This window comes from Strigops habroptila, chromosome Z (genome assembly GCF_004027225.2).
Source record: "Strigops habroptila isolate Jane chromosome Z, bStrHab1.2.pri, whole genome shotgun sequence".
In the NCBI taxonomy this organism is placed as follows: Eukaryota; Metazoa; Chordata; class Aves; order Psittaciformes; family Psittacidae; genus Strigops; species Strigops habroptila.
Genome location: NC_044302.2, coordinates 24235800 through 24258282, shown reverse-complemented (window position 1 = coordinate 24258282; position 22483 = coordinate 24235800). Strand labels below are relative to the sequence as shown.

The following is a 22483-nucleotide window of genomic DNA, read 5'->3' as shown; positions in this document are numbered from 1 at the left end:
AGGGTATTTCTTCATTCTGATAAAATAATTCAATAAACATCTTGTGAAAATCTTCCACTACAAACATACATGGGGAATTCCACAGGATTTCTAAGATTAATTTGAAATGTTTGTATTTACTAAAATAAGCATTTGTTCTCAAACACACTGTTCGTGTGGATAAAAGACTTGAATAGATTTTTGTACGAGCACTTCTGTTGAATTCACACATGTATGATGTTGCTCAATGTATGAAAATCACAATATTTAAATATAAATTCATAGCCTAACATACTGTAGACAAGCAGATAACAGACATTTCCCACTTTTTGACACAAATGCTATTCTTTTAAAATATAGATTATTGGTGAGTTCTACATTTCACTGGGTAGAACATTACTAGTTCATGTTTAAAGCATACAAACCAATTCCAGCATTTTTAGAAACTTTGTAAACGTTGACACACTTACTCATTCATCAGTACTCAGTACTGTTATTCTGTGACTTCCCTATGGCACTTCAGCCAGATAAGATTCTTGTTCTGACTTGAGTGAGTTTCAGGTATTACAGAAGAGCATCAGCAGGGAGAATGCCAGGCAAATTCTGTGTTATAGTTACACGGAACAAATATCTAGGGGTGTGCAAAAAAAAAAGAAGAAAAAAAAAAAAAAAAAGAAAATCTAAACTTCAGTTCACCGGCAGTTGCCTCTGAATCAACTGCCTAAGCCTAATGGAAAATCAGTCAGCTGGGCTGTCTGAAAAAAATCATAGTACATATGTGTTCAAGCAAATAATAGCAGAACTAAAGCAGTAAGTGTAAGATTAGACGTGGTTTCTCATTATGACTGATGGCACCGTATTAAACTTCCAACTAAACTCTAAATTTTCATGGGTTTTCAAATGCCTGTATACATTTATGCAAAGTCTAACCAAACTAAGAAGCCTTAGCAGTATATAATTTCATACAATGCAGAGTCAAAGAGATCTGTCTTTGAGTACTGTAGCACCTACTTCGGCAAATTACACAGTAGGTTTTCAGAAAAAAGACAAATCAAACCTTTAAGGTTTCAGTAAGGTCCAGAGGCAGGCTTTTATGCACATAGTACTGTGTATGAAATAATCTAAAGAAGTTCTCTAAACCTAAACAGAATCTACTACTTAAGCACTTGCAAATATTTAATGGAACAAACAATTTATAGGGTGTCACATTAAGGAATTGTATATATACTTGGGTAGAAGGTCTTCACTTCCAGTATTTCTAACCTGTTAAGGTCAGAATTTGAGGCACTATATGAACAGTTTTATTCCCGGACTGAAAAGTAACAAGTAATAATCTTAAATGAACCCTGAATCTTTTTAACATAAACAGTTTCACAAAGATACAGAATAAAATACCAAGTTTGTGTCTAATAGCGGAAGAATAAAACAAATAAAATCTCTTTAATTTTGTTATGATAATTTAGCTTCCTGATTTATTACAGATAAAACGTTTTGGTTTCATCATAACTTCTGTTATTCACCACAACCAGCATACATATGTAAACAAACCTTGATAAAAAGAACAGCAGACTTAAATTGTTTTGTCCAAATCACTCATTGCTAAGCTAAGATTTGTATAAACCCAATATCGTTATTTTACAATTCAGCCTTTAAAGCATTCAAGAGTTAAAAAACCCATGACCTGTCATTAATCTCATTCAGTTAATGACAATGTACTTTCTTTTATTTCCAAATACTTTAAATATTACTTTCAGAGTATTTCAACGTAACTTGAAAATAGCTATATTTGGAATTTAAACAGAAACTAGTACATACAAACCACTTAGAAACTATTACCTAATACATTTATTAATTTAGCTACATATTTTCCACATACAATATTCCATACTATAGGACAAAAAGCTTTGTTTAAGTGCAATCCAAGCACCATGGCAATCAAATTTTCTGGACTGCTACTTTACAGCCAATCTAAATATTTGAAAACCTACTTTAACATTATATGAGTTTTATCCCTAGAGCTCTCATTCCACCCATATCCAGGACAATAAAAGAAAATTGTTACCATTAGCATTACTTTAAAAAGAGAATGCCAGTGTACTCGTGATTTGAAAACAGGGATATTTCAAACCGCAGAACTGTATGGACAGAGAGCTAGCCAAATCACTGAAGCTTTTTTTTCTGATACTGCTTCTTACCTTACAGGAGGTACCTCCTTATTGCCCTAGCATCCTTGCAAAACTAAAATGGGATAATAGAATTGACAAGATTTTTCATCACTCAGCTTACACTTTCAAACCATCACCTTAACAGTGATTTCCTTCATGTATCTTTAGTTGCACAACTGTTCCCAGCTGCTTTACAGCACGGAAGATGTCATCTGCAATCACACAGCAGGCAGCAACAGTGATGGCAATGGACTGAGATAATACTATCCAATGTGAAATTCCTACTGTTCTGGATTCCACATCACCTGAATATTTAAAGTTGTTTTTTTTTGGAAACCACATACAGCTTTCACAAGAAATAGATTTAAAAATTATAGTTCCTTGAGCTCTATGTTGACACTGTAAAAGCTTCTGTGGCAAAACTCTTTTCAAAATTGTATCACTATTAAAAAGAAGGCAAAAGAAAAGGAAGAAATTAAAAAGTCTATAAAAGAATATAGCCCATTTTCGGTTTTGCTAAGACACAGGTACTAAAGATCCCTATTTAGATTTTCAAATTTACCTTTCATATTCACTTATTTCCCACACTTTGCTGAAGCATACACAGCTTTTACTAATAGAATACCATACCATTCCAGAAAAAAAAAAATTAATGCATAAGAAAAAGTCTTCCTGAGCGTTGTGTTTACATAATATTTTGCATGTCCCAAACTTTTAAACAAGTTTTATTAAACACATCTTGTATTGTTCCCCCTGCAGACTTTTCACATTTGCTGTTGTCACAAACTCGTATTTAAATGTTAATTTTACATTCACCTGCTATTATTCACCACACACATAACACATTTTTCTTCACATCTTTCAAAGAGAGATTCTAACTATCTATAATTAAATTTGTAACCACACTGAATACAGTTTTTTCCCAAATTCTGCTATTATAACGTACAGCAAATAAGAGAGTGGGAATAAGATACAACCCATAGTGAGACTGAAGAAACACAGTCCTCACTGTGGACGAAACAAAAAGCTGTGTCTTCTGTCTAAAGCTGTAATATTAGAATGCAGTGCTATGATCTAAGGCAGCTATATCAGCCATTGAATCACCAAGCCTTTTCAAGCCTTGAAAAAGGACTGTGAAATGCACATTTCTGACAAATAGCATATGCTATTATTTTTAGTTACTGTGGGTTTTTCAAACTATGTTGCTTAGTCCTGTTTTCTAGTCATACGTACATGGAAAAATTTAAAACCGAGATCCATGAGTTCTCCCTACTGCCTCTCCCCCATTCTTTGACTCACACAACGTGAAATGTTGAGAATATAAAGCAAAGGAATCAGCACAGCTTTTTTACATTTCCTGCTACTTGGGACTGGTAAGAAATGTTCAAAGACAAGGAGAGAATTCTCATTCACATAAACTTAATCAAACACTATTGGTCAAAGGCAGTGACTTCAAAAGAGGAACATGCCATCTGGAGTTCCAAGGAAACTCCTGAGGAGTTATATCAGAAGAAAGGAATAAAGCATAACATGACTTCATAACCTTCTGAAGAGAAGAAATGGCCATTTTCTGAGTAGGTATTGAGTGAAACAGTCCTATATCATCTTTGTCTCTCAGCCAGTCACCCCATAACTGGAATCCCACAGTGTACAACACCCAAGAGTCAACACCTACAAGCCGTTCTTAGACCAGAAGCCCACAGAGATTAAGTATCCTACCTGTGAAAAGCCAGTGATATTCCTTACCTTCTTATTAGTCTTTACAGTTACTAAAGCCTTAAGTTTTGTATACAAGTATATACTTTTGTATACAAGTGTGCCTCCCCCCCCTCCCCCTTTTCTGGCTTTTTTTAGTAACAATAAAAGAAGGACTCAAGATGCCTCTTCTCACAGAATTGTTTTTATTTTTTTATTTTGTGCCTGTAGTTCTATTATATTTAATAAGTTTAAAAAATGGATGAATCCAGTGAAATTTTTTCTTCTTTAGATGTAAAATCAGTAATCAACTTTTCCGCCACTGCCACATATACACAAACAAGGTATAAAACGCTCTTCTGCCACTGTCCTCAACTAAGACTACATCAATCAACCTCATTGTCAAATGGGTATGTTTTATGAATGGTGGATGTTTTAAAGGTACTTTTCAATTACAAAATAATTACCAATCAGTAGACTACAGTAATCACTAATGCATAGACAAGAGATTTTTAGAAGCCTAGTTAGAAATACCTACTGTATGTTCTCTTACCATCTTTTTTTTTTTAATAATACTATTTGCCAAGAAAATATACAATAACTAGAATAAGCTCAAAATAACACATAGTATTTATTTTCTACAGCTACACCAGAGGATTGTAAGTATTGAGTAAATTTTGCATGCTGGTATGAGAAAATGTCTGAGAGCAATAATTACTTTCCCCAGAAAGACTGCATGGCATTGTTTTTATCTGAGGACAAGAATATAAGGGATCTCCTATGTGCAAGACTAACAGTGCATCTACCGCAGAATTGTCTTTCCAACTGCGGCAATAAGAGATGCTATTTAGGTGAGTTTTCTCATTTTGTGTTACTTACACACTCAGAAGGAAGAGGCAATTCTTTATAAAACCACAAATCCCTCTCAGAACTACGCTCTCAAAATCACCTGCTACAGCCTTCCTACCTTGCTTGTCATTAGTGTTTAAAACAGCACAGATTTATAAGGACTGTACTGAAGAAACTAATCTTTTAACACACTGGTAAAGAACCTAACTTACACCATTTTCAACTAAAATCCTTACAAATAAATACTGCCTGCTTCTATACTAGACCACAAAAGCCTTTTCTCTTCTTGTTTATTGGAAAAATCCTGCATCCTCATACAATACTCTTTGAGGACAATGGTATTTAACGGAAAGAAATTTCAAGACCTTTGAGGTCTTATAGTTTAGCAGATCAGATACAGACTTCTTAGAATTTTAACAGGAAATAGCCTTCCAATGAAACTATGGTATGTAAAATAATTACAAAAAAAGTCTGTGACCACAGCTTTGGAAAAGTAGGCTGTATTTCAGTCCCTTCACTCCCACACATTGTATTTCCTTCTATTATTTCTCAATTTAAAGCTAAGAGTTGGAAAAATATCAATTTTATAAAAATGGAATACAGAATACAGAAACTCTCCACAGATGTCTCTTAAGTGGGTCCAAGTTTACAGTCACAGTCTTAGTGGCTTGTTTAGTAGCATAAACGTAATGGATTTTATTTTCCCACATATTAAAGCTTCTCACTAAATTCTAATGTTGTATGAAACACTTTACTGATAAATGTAAATGTCCATTAAGTTTCTTTTTTTAAAAAATATCTTTCATTTCTTAAATCAAATGTTTAAATTAGTTTTCCCTGGCATAACTCAACTTGTAAAGTTTCATGCCTTACTGCCTACTGCTCAATACATCTTTAAGATACTACTGGGTAATGCAGCCACACACTGCTGCTTACTACTTAGACAGTTCTCAGCTTCAAAAGCACTGTTAATCTTCTGTTTCTCTCTCTTGGGGAAAAAAACCAAAAACAAACCCCCGACATAAGTAATAGCACTCTACTTTCTTTTACCATGTATACTGGAGTACACTATACCTGAGTACACATGATCTAGGAAAAGTTAAATATTTTCAAGCTTGCAAGACATGGTCTTGTTTGAATAAAAAGCATCTGCTTGCTTCACCCATACTCCAAATCCAGGAGTATGAAATGGAAACATGGAAGCTTCTCAGTCAGTCCCCATCCAAACTTTCAAAGCAGCTAGTAGATCAAATCAGACTTACCTTAAGGATGCAATCTCCGTCTTTGAATTCATAAGAAACCATCACTGCTCTTACTCAAAGTGTAACAGCAAATTCATGATCGAGCCCAGAGGAGACAAAGTATTTTGGATGGGAATATTTAGTTACACACAAACTGTAAGAGGACTGCAAAGCAAGACTAAATAATCTTAAAGACACCTGTATCACTTCCTTTCAGAAAAAGGCTTTTGACCATATTGTGACAATAATGACACACTGCCTGTAATAACATCCTCCTTCTCAGCGTCCATAGCCTTTTCTTCTTTAAATCACAAGTATATGGAATTTAGGTTAAAGAAGACTGTTACTTCCCATTCTTTTTTATACAAAACTATTTTCTGTTTAATATATGAATTTGCTTCTCACCTTCTATTCCTCTACTTCAACTCTTCATATTGCTGCTTTCCAGTCTACTTTCCAAAGAAAACAGGCTTACACAACCGTTGTCTGTGCATCTTTCTCCACTCTGCCCCAGGCACACGCTTTTCCCAACTTCAGCCAAGTTTTGCAAAGGAGTAGAGGACTCAGAGATAATTAAAACAATTTTCTGGAAAATAGTTGGACAAATGGAAAAGAAAATCCCTGTAATTAAGTCTGCTGAATTTACCTAGAATTTGTAATCCGATATGAGAGACAAAGCCTTAAAACCTTAGGTATGTTTTAAGGATGCAGTCATGCTGTGATGTTGGAAAACATGAAAAGTTATGATCTGACTTGCACATAGGATGCTTGCTGTTTGGCAGATGTAATGTTTTAAATAAGGAATACTTCTGAGAGGCAGAAGCAAACAAGGCAACCTGATGGAGAGTCTGTGGCATTTTGGCACCATTTATTTTAAACAGGTATGTCTGAAGTGGTTTTAAGTACTGATGACCAACCTCTGCAACATCCAGGAGCGTCTGCCGGACTCCTCTCCTTGCAGCCAGGAAAACAGCAAGAAGCTATTTGTGGTCCCTCAACTTACTAAGATGCAACTTCTGTGTTAATAAACTGTTCTCAAAATGCAAGATGAATGACCAGTGGAATTGGAAAGGCCTCTGCACACTTAAGACAGCGTTTTGAAACACTCATGAAAGGTATGTTCTGACATCAAATCTCTTTGAAAATGTCAGCTACTGCTAAATGGTCTGCTGACAGAAAGGACCACAGCAAAGTCCCAAAGCAGGATTTCAGGACAAAGGTTATGATTAAATGCAAAAGTTTGGCTTCAGGCAGTTTTGAAGCCTCTCGCTGAATGAGAATCTGAGAGAGTGGCACACAATACACTAGTCAGAAGTATGTTTTTCCACTGACTCTCAGAACCATGTCACCTTCTAAGTCTGTGTTTCTGAGTAAGTTCTTCAACCATTTATTTGCATACTGCTGCTGCACGTTGCGTAAGAAGTTATTCAGAAACACAGGAGCAGAGGAAAGAAAAAACCCAGTAAGAAAAATCAAGAAAACAACTTGAAGGTATGCGTGGACTCTTCTTGAAAATAATGAAAAAATTAAGTGCCCAAACTGCAGAAGGCATGAGACTCTCATGACTATGATGTGGCTGAGAACAGCACTGTTGTTTTACACAGCTGAAAGGACCTGAAGCAATGTCATGTGCACAGTGGCCTAAACATTAATACATAAAGTGTGAGAAGCAGGAGGGCTTAACTGCAAGGCATATTGCCTTTCAAAACACTGTTTGCAAAATACTGACCTCCAAGTCTCACACAAGACATCTCCCTTGTTCAGCTTATAATCAAACCACAGATCTGGCTGGCTTTATAAAAACTGTTGACTTGAGGACTTCCACCCTAGACATATTTATGAAAAGTCTATTTCTGTTTGAGAATATATATCCAGTAAAAGTAAGTTTCCTGGCTTTCCTGAAGTAGCACAACAAAGGTAGAAAGAATATAACTATTCTGAATGATAGCTTGTCATATGTTGGGGAAAATAGATAGCAACTATCAAAAAGTAGGAGGCCAAGAAAGATATATATGTAAGTGGGTCTGAATAGGTTTTTGTTAGCTCTCAAAATATCCAGCTAGTATTTCCACCTTGGAATAGTTGCTGTATGACTAAATCTTAAGGTTTTTCATATGCAATCATATACTTGTACTCAATCAAATGTAACTGGTATCACTGTTTAAAGAAGGAAGACAGTATGATTCCACATGTAACCTAGCTTTTCTTCCTAGATCAGAGAGTAGTTTGCAGCCTGTAGCTTTTCAACCTACAGGCCTATTTGACCTTCAGAAAGCAGTGTAGTAATTCTCCTTCTGAAAATTAATACCGTCAAGGACATGGAGAAGTTCAGCTGAAGATAAACTGAAGTAGCAAAGAGCTCTCGACAAACTTTCCTAATACTTAAACTTATGTAGAAACCCAAGCTCCTTGTTCATTTAAATTTAACCTTAATTAACAATTTTATTTTCGTGCTAGGCTTACATTTTATTAAAGTTCAGCTTTTAACTGTAATCAAAATAAAAGATTTGAGTAACAGAAAGTATTTGTAGATAAAACTATTCAGATCTTTTCCACTAGTTGAATATGCTATGAAATGTGGTAAGAACCTGCACAGTTGGTTTAAACAATGGAAAGAAGGCAACTGAGGCCTTGTCTGGGTTTTAAGCCAAAGGATTTCCTTCCTCCTTCGAAGTTTAGTCCATTTACTGACAATAAACTCCACCCTCACTTGAAGCAACTCTATTTCTTAATACCAGATACACACTGTCATCTTTATTACAAATTCTACTTTTTGATTTTGACTCAGTTTCTAGACATTTATTTCTCAGCTATAACTTAAATCACCTGTAGTTTCAGGCTGCTACTCCTGATCCCTTCTTAATATGCAAGTTAGTCATCATGCTTGCATTGTGACAATGAACACCAGAATAGGTGTCAGAAGACAACTGTAATACTCTTTTGGGTAACAGGTCCAAATAGATGTAATTAGCAAATTTGGATGCTATTTATACTACTGCAGATAAACATAATTCCGTAAGTCAACACAGGAATCTTTCTTTCAGATACTAATTTTTAAAGCTTCTCAGTGTTTCCAAAAATCTCAGTTCAAAAGTAGTAAGAGGTTTCAGCATTTTCTCAAAATCCTTGTGACAGATATAGGAGTCCCTGCTAGACACATAAGAAGCAGATCCTCTTTAGTATAAAAGTAATTATGATGGGACAGTAACATTTAGTAGAGAAAAATACAAAATGCTTATGTTTGTCACATACTTTTGACTCAACTTCATTTAAATGAAATTTCAGTTATGTGACTTCTGAAACGTAGGAATTTATTTCAGTTTGACAGCCTCCCAAGATGTTTTAAAAATACTGAAAATGCTTATTTAGTATAATGCCCTTGCTTCACAGAATTTTTTTTTTTGCTCACGTTACATTTTTATTTCAACAAGCTTTTAACAGCTGGTATCACAAACAGGCAGGAGATTAACGCGTTAGTTTACCAAAGTGTAGCATTAGTTTCTAACTCCAGTGGTTCTAGAAACAACAGCCACCACATGCTATAGAGACAAATCAGTCCTTTACATAAAAAACTGATAGAAGGTGAGGTTATCCCTTAGAAATCAACAAGAAGTTTTTAATCACTGTGTGAGCTAGATTCTGCTGACCATGGCCTCTGTAGAGGCCCACCAAAAGTCTTTAGTGACCTTTAACTCAATTACTCAGGAGATGTCCTTAGGAAAAGACTCCAGGCCTCCTCCCTTACATTTGGCTGACTAAACCAACAGGCGAAAAGTGAACTTCTGCTAATCACAAATACTGGCTACACATTATAATTGTTTCTTTTTTAAAAAATGAAGAAATTAAAAAATACACACCTTTCCCACAACTAACAGCCCTGCACTAAAAAAGAATTACACAAAGAAAGGTGTCTCAGCTGATAACTGAAATACTAAATTGCATCTTCCTAGACTAATATACACCAAAATGTAAACACATGCATTACACTTGCAGAAAAAATACTACATGGTATAAATTGTGAAATGTATTTCTGCTGTTCATCTTAAGAATGAAACTCAGTACAACAATTACACAATAACATAAACAAGCAATGAAGAATCTGTAATTAATTCTGGAATGATGCAAAATAATCCATATTCACTTTTGCCAGGAGCCTCTCCTCCGATCTGCTGTGTTCTGAATCTCTAGCAAATATTTTACCTTTTGTACTTGAAAACACTCTAAATACTGAAATGCTAGGTTTTGAGTTTATTGTTTCTCTCTCCTTGCTCTTCAGGCTAATTCCACAGCCAGCCACTAGAAAACACAGCCTGACCAAACCAACCTCCCCTTTGATGAATACTAGACACCAGGAGAGAGAGATGGATTCCAACAAAATAGGGATATTTTCAAAATTATGAGTATTTGGCTGAGTAACATAGTAAAATCTGCACATTCAGGAAGGGCAGCACTCTCCCAACCCTAAGTAACCTAGAATAAGCCCACACAAACTATACACTGAATTTTAAATGTTCTTCTAATTAGGTATTCCATAATTTTAGGTAACACGGTTTAGCATGGGGTGCCCCTGCCCATGGCAGGGAAGTTGGAACGAGATGATCTTAAGGTCCTTTCCAACCCAAACCATTCTGTGATTCTATGAAATTGTGTTAATATTTTTTTTCTGCACTTGGAAGTACTTTCGCAAGGCTAAAGACTACCACCACCGAATGACAACATGGAGATAGAGAAGTAAATATGAAGATACGTAGCTGACATTTGTCACTCTTTGTCCCCAAATGAAATTCATTTATTAGAAGGGAAAAAAGAAAAATCCTTCCAATTTCCTTCAAAGTGACTGTTTTTCACTTGTACACTTTTATACCGCAATTAATAGTTAACAACAGGCTACAAAACACACAGGTGTAACACAATGCTGTTTACAATGAATTTTGTCCTATCAGTAGCTGGAAGAGCTAACAGAGTATCTGCATCTCTAAGAACCAATAAATGCTTCGCCATGAAATGGCAGATACCTAACTTGCTTTTTGCTCTGTCTGGGCAACCCTGCTTGTCCCTTACTTACTCAGTATTGCTTTTTGTCAGATGATGCACTCCTATGGCTCAAGCATACTCTGTCTCCTCCCATACAGTATTAACATCGGAATGCTATCTCACAGCTGCAGTCAACTGTTGAACCCATGCTTCTAGTCACAACAAACCTACCTCCACTATTTTAAGTATGACATAATTTAATATTTCTTTCCACTGAAAAGAGACACATGGTCACTAAAACAGCATGACTGCTGACAGTGCATAAGCACCCTGTAGCATTACAATCAGCATAACGTGTGGAAATGTGTAACCATTTTGTAACTCACAAACAGGCACACACAACTCCAAAGTTTGGATGCCAGAGAAGGACTCTTCATTGGGGACTGCAGCGATATGACAAGGGGTAATGGGTTTAACCATAAACAGGAAGTTCAGGTTAGATGTAAGGAAGTTCTTTACTGCGAGGGTGGTGAGGCCCTGGAACAGGTTGCCCAAAGAAGTGGTGAATGCTACATCCCCGGCAGTGTTCAAGGCCGGGTCGGACAGAACCTTGAGTGACACGGTCTAGTGTGAGGTGTCCCTGCCCACGGCAGAAGGGTTAGAACTGGATGATCTTAAGGTCCTTTCCATCTCAAACCATCCTATGATTCTATGAAAGAAGCAAACAGAAACTTATGGTATGGTTGCAAACAAGGGGCTCAGAAAAACAAAAAGGAAAATGTGCAAGATCAGGTAACACTATATAAATAAAGCAGAAAATCCATCTGTTGGAACCAGAAGAATCCTGCAGAACAAACAGAAAAGATGACTGGCAAAACCAGAACAAGTCCTCATTCTAGAAAATAAAATCAATTATGTTGAAAGCAAATGAGATCCTCCCTTATCAAAAAATTCCCAAAACAAACAACGAACAGCAGTGATGCCCAATACAATTGCTCACCACGAGACCGATACCCAGCCTGGCCCAAGCACCGATCTGGGCCTTCCGGGTAACTCCCACCAGTTTCTATACTAGGCATGATGTGCTGTGGTATGGAATACCCCTTTGGCTAGTTTGGGTCAGGTTTCCTGTCTCTGCTCCCTCCCGGCTTCTTGTGCCCCTCCTCACTAGCAAACCATGAGACTGAAAAGTAAACACTACTGAGCACGACTAAAACACTGGTGTGTTACCAACATTGTTCTCACTCTAGATACAAAACACAGCACTGCACCAGCTACTAGATAGAAAATTAACTCTATCCCAGACAAAACCAAGACAACAGAAAACTGTAACATTAATCTAACTTTCTGGTAGTACCAGTACATGCTTCTGTAACCACAGCACTACACACTTCCTTTCTTGCACAGGAGCAGCTCATTGCTGTGCCCTCTACGCCCCTCTAAGATTGTCCAGTACACACATTTTCAATCTTCCTTCAACTCAGGGCCTACTTCATGGTGCTTGTTTGTGCTTCACATTCCCCGCTCCAGCCTGCATCAGACACTGCACACTCCTCTCACATCAGGCATTTGTATGCTCTTTTACCAGTGTCCCCACTGTTTTTAACATCACACTTTTCTCTCATGACAGTCCTTATTTTGCACGTCTGTGAACAACTCTAGGTAACCTCTTTTTCCTCACTCATTCTGCTCCCTTACCCTTTTTGTTCTGGGAGATTAATCACTCCAGATGCTAACATGCTTCCTCTGCTGCAAAGATAGGTGCAGATAAGAGACGGGCCTTTCTACACTGGCATGGCTCAACTGTTGGAACGTTGCATGACATGTTTAAAAGACATGAAGCTATGGCTATGCTAAGTAACAGCAAAGGCTTTCACGTGTCACTTATTTTCCTTTCAGTTTTCTAATTTCCAAAAAAAATCGTAAAACTCTACACTGAAAATTGCCCCCAAAATAGATTTTTTTTTGCAAAGTTCCTGTACTGGAAAACAGAAACGGAAACCACATAGAAATGAGAGCAACCTTCAAACTAGACTGATGTATTACTTCTGCACTAACTTGCCTATTCAAAACCTGAAAATTTACCTATTGACCAAGAGATAAAAAAAAAGACTTAAGATAAATGATACCTTGTATATTCACTAGACACCAAAAGATGCATACAGTTTGCAGCTAATGTATCTCCAGCAATTAAAAATTTAGCTGTATGAATATGCAATAATTTCAGTTTTTAAATAACTTATCTCAAAGTGGCAGAAAAGATCACTATATAAAAATAAGATGTAAGCTGCAAGTCATGAAAATTTGATGTGGATCAGCAATCTTTAAGACTTAAGCTCACTTTCTGTAAAACTATTAATGCTAGAAAATTCCTACCAAAATTCAAGTAATTGGAAAAATAAATTTTATGACCTGTTCCATGAATTCTTAACCCCGAGTTTTATTCCCTCTGAAGTACACTAGCAAGCTGCATGAACTCAAAAAAAAAAAAAAGTTGCTTAAATCAAATCACAAAGGAGAAAATTAAATTCTGATTCACTCCCTTTTTCCTTTCATTTGCCCCTCTAGTCTTTCATTTTCTGCTACACTCTCCCTTTCAAATTTCCCAATGAAAATAAACGCTGGATGGCTTTGTGTTAAGTCAGAAAAAATTATCTGTAACTGCATTTTACTGTATTTGCTGCTTAACATATCCCAACAGTAAACCAAACATTTAGAATCTATCATATCAACATAGTCATCATGATCCAAGCTGCAAATAATAGAGAGTGTCACTGTCAATTTTGCTTTCTCATACTTCCTTCCCTTCACTTCATCTGATTTTAATAATCCCTGTCAAACCACAAACAGTCCAAATTACCTTCTTGACACAGAAGCTTTCAAGGAAGAGACAGAATCTCAACTTTCATTTAGAGACTACAAAAGCAAGCTGTCCTACTGGACAAATATTATTTCCACTCTTGACAATCTCTACAATAAAGCATGCTTTTTAATTTTCACTGAAGCTGCCAAGGGTTTGAGATAAGCTTCTTGTTTAGTGCAGACTGACTCACAGGATTAGCAAACCAACAACTGTAATTGTGTTTAAAGAAGCCAGCACTTTCAAGGCAAAGAAAAATATTACTTGCAAAAGGTGACAATTGCATGTCATAATCTAACTGAAATAAGAAAAAGATTATACAAATAATTTCAATTTAGTAGATCTCATAGGATGTGTTTCAAGATCATTTTACATTTCTGAGATTGACCAAATGCTTGCAGCTAAGATGTAATATAAATCAGAATTTCAAGGGGGACAACTTTATATTCAACTACATCAGCAGCGGTCTAAGAAAGGTTAGCATTTGACAACAGGAAATATGTTCAAGGCAAATAAGCTTCCGCAGAAGGACGTGATCTGTAATCATTTTCCTCTCTGTTGGCTTGTCTTCAAAGAAGGCTTTATAACATAACTCGCTGCTTCACATATATCAATTTAAAAGTAATTGATTTCTCTGATGAGGCACAGTATTGTATAATTAGCATTCTATTTGAAGTTTATGTGGATTAATCAAAGCACAATACATTTTTATGAAAAATATTTTCTTCACAGAGACACACCAGTCTCTCCGATCATCTGAAAGTCTATTGCTTCTTACTATTTTGACGTATTTAAACTTGCAATCAGGTTTTGAAGTGTTACTAGCTATGAAAAAAACCGAACAAAATAACCAAGATGTTTCCCATCAGAAGCCTCATGTGAAGCCTTTGTTTAAACACCTCAGATTGCCTGTCCCATGCACAGGCCTAATTTAAGACTCATCAAAGCTGTTTTAAAAGATTCTATGGTAACTAGCCTAAATACACCAAAACAATAAAACCCTACCTTTGAGGAATCCATAATTTCACTATGAAATGCAGTGTTTAGATGATGTTTAGAGTTCCACAGCAAGAGAATTATGCTTTTTACTAATACAGCAGCATTTTAGTGTTCTCTTAACAGTTTGGGCTGGCAACTGGTGCCTGTGCTCCACGATCAGTCTTCTCTGTTTGTTTGTTTTTAAGATGTGAGCTTCTTACTAATCTGCAAGCCATATATAACTTATTTTTTCAACTAGTCACTTAGAGGTATCCTTGATTTTCCCACAGCATCCTCTCTATATTTTGATCCAGTTTTATCTCACTTGATCACTTATGTTATCTGATGTTCGCTGAAAAAGGAAAAAAAAAAAAAGGGGGGAAAATGCATAACCGAGTGGCACTTTTAAAGAATGTTTATCCACAATACCTTTCCATTGCTGCTGAAGAGCAAAGAAAGGATAATAAAGGAACAGTTATAGTGAAATCAACTTCCTTCTTCTCAAGGATCTCTTTAAACTATACTCATACTCCTGCCTGAAGCTCCTTATCATAGGGCAGCTAAGTCCCGCAGCTGTCAGCTCATGAAGGAAACATCTCCTACTTCATGAGGAAGTTCATTTACCTCTATCCTGTTAGGCTGTATATGCCATGGAAATGCCACGTGGGTATGATTCAAGAACACTTGTGGAGAACTCCAGCACATTTCTACCATCTCTTCTAGCAAGATCCTGTGTCAAGAATACTATTCCAAAATATCATCGAAGCGATAGTGTTACAAAGGAGGGAGAGGGAATCATAAAAAAATGGATTCACACAGAGGAAAATAAATCTTTCTTTGGAACCAGAAAGGTCATAAATTACTGTGTAAAAAGGAAAGACAATCAGCTGATTTGTGATGCATAAAGGGGTTCCTCCCCCCATCATCTTGAACGACTACTGTAAAATTTATATTACGATCTCTAGTGCAAAAAGCACTTTGCCTTTGTTTTTATGATTAAAAGGGCAAGTGTTCATAAATATCTTACAAGTGAACACCATGCGCTGCGTTATTTCTTACATAATTACAAGGCTCAAATGAGTCGTGCAACCAGCCAAGAAGTGAAACTACAGTGTAAACAATGTGCACTACTTGTTTATCACATGAAATCAATTTTTTGCTTCAGAACAAAACTGGACTGAAAACTGAAGATGTGTTTGTTGTCTTTTTATTCTGAAGTAAGGCTACATTTCAAGTTTCTAGACAGAAAGAGAAGGGGACATCATACTAAAAAAAATGAGTAAAACTTTTTTTTCCAGGGTCATGTTAACATTTTAGCTCATTTCTTTTTCTTTAATTTTATAGCATTTTACAACTTTTCTAAAGTTAAAAATTAATAAGCCGTATATCATTCAAGCTGGAAACTTATATTTCAATCAAATACTCAAGGTTCAATCCATATATTTTTTAATTTAACTGCCTAAAACTGAGTATAGTAACAACTCTAGCAGAATATCCTTCAGAAGCATGAGTGGTGATCAAATCTATTTTGGTCAAATCTGTTTTTGTATAAAAAAATAAGGTTCTGCGGTTTCAACTCTATTGACCTCTAAAACAGATTATGCTGCTTGTGACCCAGTCAACAGCATGTGGTCCCAACCCAAGATTCCTTTCAGTGATACACCATCAGGAAACAGTCTACAGGATGTTACAAGCACAAAAAAATCATCCAACGAGAAATTTAGCTAATTGTATGTATTCTGAATAATGGAGAAAAGAGTTCAGGGACAGAAGAGGGAGGGAGCATTTAATGAAATTACATGTTTTTCCTAGATAAACTGGTAATAAGTGACATTACAATATCCTGCCCAATGCTAATCTTTGGAGCTGAACATTATTCAAAAACTTTTAAGGTTGTTCCAAGTAAGAGCAGCAAAAGTCTATTGCTTGACAAGTGTGTATCATGGAATGATATTGAGCAAATAATTTGAGTTTTAATACTAAGGCAGACTGGAATGCTTTTTCTGATGTTTTCTTCTATCACAGCATACACGAGGGACAAGTTTATTACAGGAAAATAGCAAAGTGTGTGGTATTCCTCACCAGCTCCTAGATCTGCATTACCATACATAACTCATGCTCTCAGTCAAAAGGCATGTCAAGATTTAAAAACATTTTAGAACCTACTATTCCTATTTCCAATAATCCACTTCTTTATCTGTACTACTGGTTGATACAGCTACCTAAACCACTTCTTCCTGGAATGATCACAAGTTTTTATTCAAGTTAGATTTTTGTACTATTATGTGCTAATGGCAATGCAACAAAAAGAGTGGAGAGAAATGGATTGATTATACTGAGGTAAAGAGACTCAGACAACTTGAGAGACAGGGCACATTTTCTGACCTTTCTAACACAAGAGAGTTTACTAGGTTTTTCTGTATATTATAGAACAGACTGTATTCTGCTCCAAATATAATAAATGTTAGGGACTATTGCACCTAAACATATGCTGCAAAGTACAATATGCATTTCAAAAACAATGGTCTCAGTTAGCTTCCACAATAACTGTGTAAGTCCTTACTACAAAGAGAGAAGTTATTGAGACTTATGAAATTATACTAATCCAAAGTTAATACCTATTAATTTCTTAATAGTTAAAACAGCTAGTAATTTTTATAGCTGCTGCAGAGAGATAAGAATTTATAAAATGGTTAATCTGAACAAAGCTTATTTAGAACTTAGAAAAACCTCTTAAATTTAAATATAGCACTCCTACATTTTCTTCAGTCAGTAAGAATTCATATATATTCTCAATTAGTAGCAATTCTTATAAACTTTACAGGTCATCTAACCACCCAGTTGGAACTTTTAAAACATTTTATATTTTATAGGAAGTCAATTTCAGAACATACCAATGTACAATTTACATAAATACATACCTTCAGTCATTATTTTCTCTCTGTAACTGAAATCTTTTTGTTTTCAGTTTGAAGGGCCCATGTGTAATATTGAGTTCATAGCTCATCAGTGGTCCTATGTAAAAAGAAAGTAGTATAAATACTAATAGGTAGTATTTCATGAACTAACACTTTCACAATTAAAAATCCTAATTGCTTGAGTATTACATAAAATTGCTCATACTCTAGGACAGTATAATTCTTAATTCCAACTGGTAAATAGTAGTCCAAGTTCAGAATGTTTTTAAGTTTTAGCTTCAGAAGTCTCCACTTCTGTTGAGACTTATTATACAAAGCATGGTGCTACCTAATACTTCATTTCACTACTGCAAAGGTAGAAAAGCAATGGAGAGAAGATATGGACAGGATGGGAAATTAGAAGGCCACAGAGTCTCCCAAAATAGCATATGGCAGCTATAAGAAACGTTTAGGCAAGGTCCAAATAGCTCAGTATTTTCACTGAGAACAATCTACCTTGTGGTCACCCAACTGAAAACAAGCAGCTTAGAAAAAAGAAGAGGTAGAAGTTTGCGATGAACATCCCACATATAAAGAAGGCTTATAAGAAAGACAGACTTTTTACCAGGGCCTGTAGTGACAGGACAGGGGCAAGGGTCTTAAAGTGAAAGAGGTATGATTTAGATTAGATCTTCGGCAGTTCTTCCCTGTGAGGGTGATGAGGCGCTGGCACAGGTTGCCCAGAGAAGCTGTGGCTGCCCCATCCCTGGCAGTGCTCAAGGCCAGGTTGGACAGGACTTGGAGCAACCTGGTCTAGTGGAAGGTGTCCCTACCTATGGCCAGGGATTAGAACTGGATGAGCTTTAAGGTCCCTTCCAGCCTAAACCAGTCTGTGAGTCTGTTATTCACAGCCTGTATTAAAAAAACTAAAGATTGACTGTTGCATCCAGCTGTGGTTGTGGTCACTGACATAATTAGTCAAGTTGGGTAGCAAAAGACTAGCTTGGTGACCTGGTTTTGGCTGAGATGGAGTTCATTTTCTTCATAGCAACTTTCTGAGCTTCATTGCATTTCCAGCACTAACCCAAATCATAGCCCTATGCCCTGTATTGGTAACACAGGGATGTTTTCATTACTGCTGAGCAGTGCTCATATAGAGTCAAAGCATTTTCTGATCCTCATCATTTCCCACAAGCGAGCAGGTTGGGGATGCAGAAGGAGCTGGGACAGGACACAGTCAGGACTGCTGACCCCACCTGACTCAAGGGATATTCCATACCATAAGGCATCATGGTTAACATCTAAAGCTGGGAGGGAAAGAAGGAAGGTGGAGACATTTCCGAGTGACAGCATTTGTCCTACCAAGTCACCGGTACACATGGTGGAGCCCTGCTGTCCTGGAGATGGCTGAACACCTGCCTGACCATGGGAAGTGGTGAACAGATTCCTTAGTTTGCTTTGCTTGTGTGCAGCTTTTCCTTTGCCTATTAAACTGTCTTTATCTGAAACCATGAGTTTTCTCACCTTTTACTCTCCTGATTCTCTCCCCCATCCCACCACAGGGGGAGTGAGCAAGTATGTGAATGAGTGCTACTTGCCAGCTGAGGTTAAACCATCACACTTGGCAAAAATACCCTACCAACCTTCTGTACCAGTCACCTACCCCATGCAAGTCCATCCATCCTCATTTACGAGGCACTCATGGTGGATCAGGGCAGGTGACTGCAGCAAGTGGCTGGTGCAGGCCTGCCCACTTAGCAGCAGTGGCAGCTTATGCTATATTAAATTGACAAAACTATGATGAAAATGATAGATTGCCTGCCTTAGACTTACAGATCTTGAGAAATCACCCCTACAGAGGAACTGAAAGGACAGTGTTTATGTTCCTGAACAGAAATATCCATTATGTTCAACAGCAACAAAATGGGAAAGTACATGTAAGAAGTAACAGCAAGTATCCTGTTCACCTGCTTTTGTTTCACAATATTTTAAGTAATTTAAGTGCCTTCTTACAAGGTTTTCCACATGTATTAAACTCTCATTTGATTCAGTATTTCAGTATTAAGAAGCAAGTGGTTCTTTACGTAGTAAAGAATTGGGAACTCTTAGCACCTGCCAGGGTTTTAACTGAAGTGGCCCAGGGCTAAAGTTTCAGTAACTCAGAAGTTCTGTAGAAGAATCAGCAAAGGCAAGAGCAAAGGAAGTTTGAAAGAATCGTATATAAGATTGACAATGGGACAGATAGCCCCTGTTCTCTGACCAACACTTTCATATCTGTGTTTTAAATTACGAACAAAGCCAACAAAGCTTGTACTTTTTCCACAGTTTTTATTATTTTTCTGAAAACAGAGGCTATGCAAAAAAAAAAAAAAACCCAACAAAAACAACAATAAACAACAAACTATATTGAAAATGACAGTAAGGTTGTAACTCTAGCCCACAAAAAGCCAAGAAATTTAAAGTTACTCTGACACTAAATCCTTACATCATGCAATTGTGCTTCTTTTTTAAAAAGCAACAATGCAAGATAATGACAAGTTGCCAGCCTTGAGTTTGAATTGCCTGAAGTTTGTCATTTCGTGTTTGTGTCACAACCTTAATGTTATTTAAATGTAGTTTTTAGTATCTATGATTTAAAAAGGTCTACTTTACAACAGGAAAAAGCTTTGATGGAATAAACCTCAAAGTACATTGCAGGGCTGGTATGCCACTTCATTAGAAGCAGTGCATAAAACATACATTGTTGACAAATCTAATTCATTAAAGGTGAGGTAGAAGCACTTTAAAACAACTGGATGGCATCATTATCTACAATTTCTTGTATAAATTATTCTTCTTTTCCCTTTGAACTTGTCAGTGTTCCCTTTTCAGACTGTGAATGTTTTTGCCTTAAAATTCAATACCTTCAACATGTTTGGACAAGTTAAGTAAGTAGAGTATTTGCTAAAACTGAAATTATGAGCAGAAACATGCACCATACTGATTACTTCACCTATATTAACTAATAAGAAATAAACTAAACAACAATATATAAGAGTTTCACCTCCATCGAACATAAAATTTAGGAATGGAGATTACAAAGTACAGCAGAGTAACATTCTAGCAGCATTTTGCATTGCTATCAGATGACTTGGATTCGATATTGAATTGAATTGAATTCCAAAAGCGAGAAGATCAGGCACATCACAGAGCTGACAGCTATCTGACATATTTAGTTATAAAAGGAAGAATTGCTAACTATATTGCTAAGACTTTTAGGTAAAGACTAATAATAGCATAGGAACTAAAGGGGGAGAGGGAAAAATCAAAGATTCTTAATCAAGGATTCTTTCTGTAATATAATTTTCCTTTAATTCCTTATAAAGTGACCTAAATCTATCCATTAAAAAAAAACCAAAAACCAAACCCAGAAGTAGAATGCATAATCATGCTTCAGTATATCAATACTCTGTACAAATATTTTGTAATGAGCTACCTGGATTAGCAAAGAATTTTGCCTTGTTCAAGAAAAGCTCCCGTATAGCATATAATACTACCTTATATATTTGTATAGAGGCACATGTATACACACATATTTTTAACTAATGCAGTGTCTCAGTCTAATTCTATACTGTTTCTCACAGAGACAAGCTCATTCCAAAGTAACACTGATCCTGAAAATTTAACTGGTAGATGTTTTGCATAGAAAAAATTGGCATACGAGTAACTTAAATATGGAAACACCTCCGAATATAATTCTCTGAGGCCTATTCCATGCCTCCACAGACTGCAGCAAATCAGTTTCTGCAAGCAACTATAAATGTTTAAACTATAAAACTGACACATTAATTCACCATATTTCAATCAGCATCTACCATTTACCTCAGAAGATTTACATCATGTATGTCCAATATGATACACATGCAACTCTCCTGATTAGTCTCCCCATTAATCCTCATCCTGCTCTTTTTCATTTTGTCGCCTCTCCTGCCACAGTGTCCTTAAATCCCATGAGTGGAACAGTTGTACTTGTTTAAGCCTCCCACCACCAAAACATGGGTTTAGTTAGCTGCAGATGGACAAGCGTACAGTAGTACTAGTCTGGTCTGCCTAATAAATCTTTGAGCATGCCACCGGGGGAGTAGGGAGGCAGGAAAATGAGAGAAATGGGGCTGGCACCTTTAGAGAGTTTATGCTTATGCAGAAGAGCCCATAATGCCTTCCCAAAGGAAGCCTTTCCATCTTTGCTTTCCCAAAAGTGCTCCCCAGCATTTCCTGAAAAGATACTCTGTTCCCAGGCAAGGATTTCAGTCCTGCTCTTACCTCAGCCCTTACTGATTATCTTTATGAGCAGTAATGTTACTAACCACACAGCCCTTCTGTCCATACTGGCACTCCAGATGGGAGAAACCGCTGACAGCAACAGCCTTCTGCACTAATGTCACTGCTTCACTGGGAAAGCGGAAGGAAAGAGAGACCTTACCTATGCCATTGCTTCAAATGAAGTCTTTCATTCTTCTGTGCATACGGGACTGCCAAAGTACCCCTTCTGCAAAAGGTCTAGACACTTCTGCAATCCTCAGATTATTTTCAGAAAGATATTTGGAAGACCTTACCAATTCTCAAAAAGCTCCTCGGAATACAGATCACAAAGAACATTGCCATCTCTTTACTTGAGGGAACATTTCCCTCATAGTATAGAGTACTATCTCTGGATAGGGAAATGACTTGTATGTCTTACACCTGGGTATGTCAAAGCCAAGTTTAATCACACCATCATGTTCACAGCAACAAAACTCCACTTCTTACCTCCAAAGTCCACAAGTGTGATGGGAAACAAACAGCCATTACACAAAATTTCTTGTT

The 22483-nt window shown here is 36.6% G+C and overlaps 1 protein-coding gene across 6 annotated transcripts in view; it reads right to left on the bottom strand.

The window, feature by feature from the left end:
* KIAA0825 (KIAA0825 ortholog) overlaps nt 1-22483 on the bottom strand; it is a 253246-nt gene that overhangs the window by 224688 nt on the left and 6075 nt on the right. For 2 of the 6 annotated variants that reach the window (XM_030471435.1, XM_030471432.1), the window contains exons 2-3: nt 17663-17756; nt 6335-6515 (exon numbers count right to left, since the gene is read on the bottom strand). The exons of 1 other annotated variant lie outside the window; for it this stretch is intronic. Coding sequence is in view for 2 of the 5 variants with exons in the window: in XM_030471431.1 (XP_030327291.1) it covers nt 13316-13324 (9 nt within the window). In the remaining 3 variants the exon portion in view is untranslated. Of the gene's footprint in view, nt 1-6334; nt 6516-13315; nt 13380-17662; nt 17757-22483 lie in introns of all 6 variants that reach the window. 3 more of the 6 variants (XM_030471431.1, XM_030471437.1, XM_030471433.1) reach the window with 2 other exon arrangements.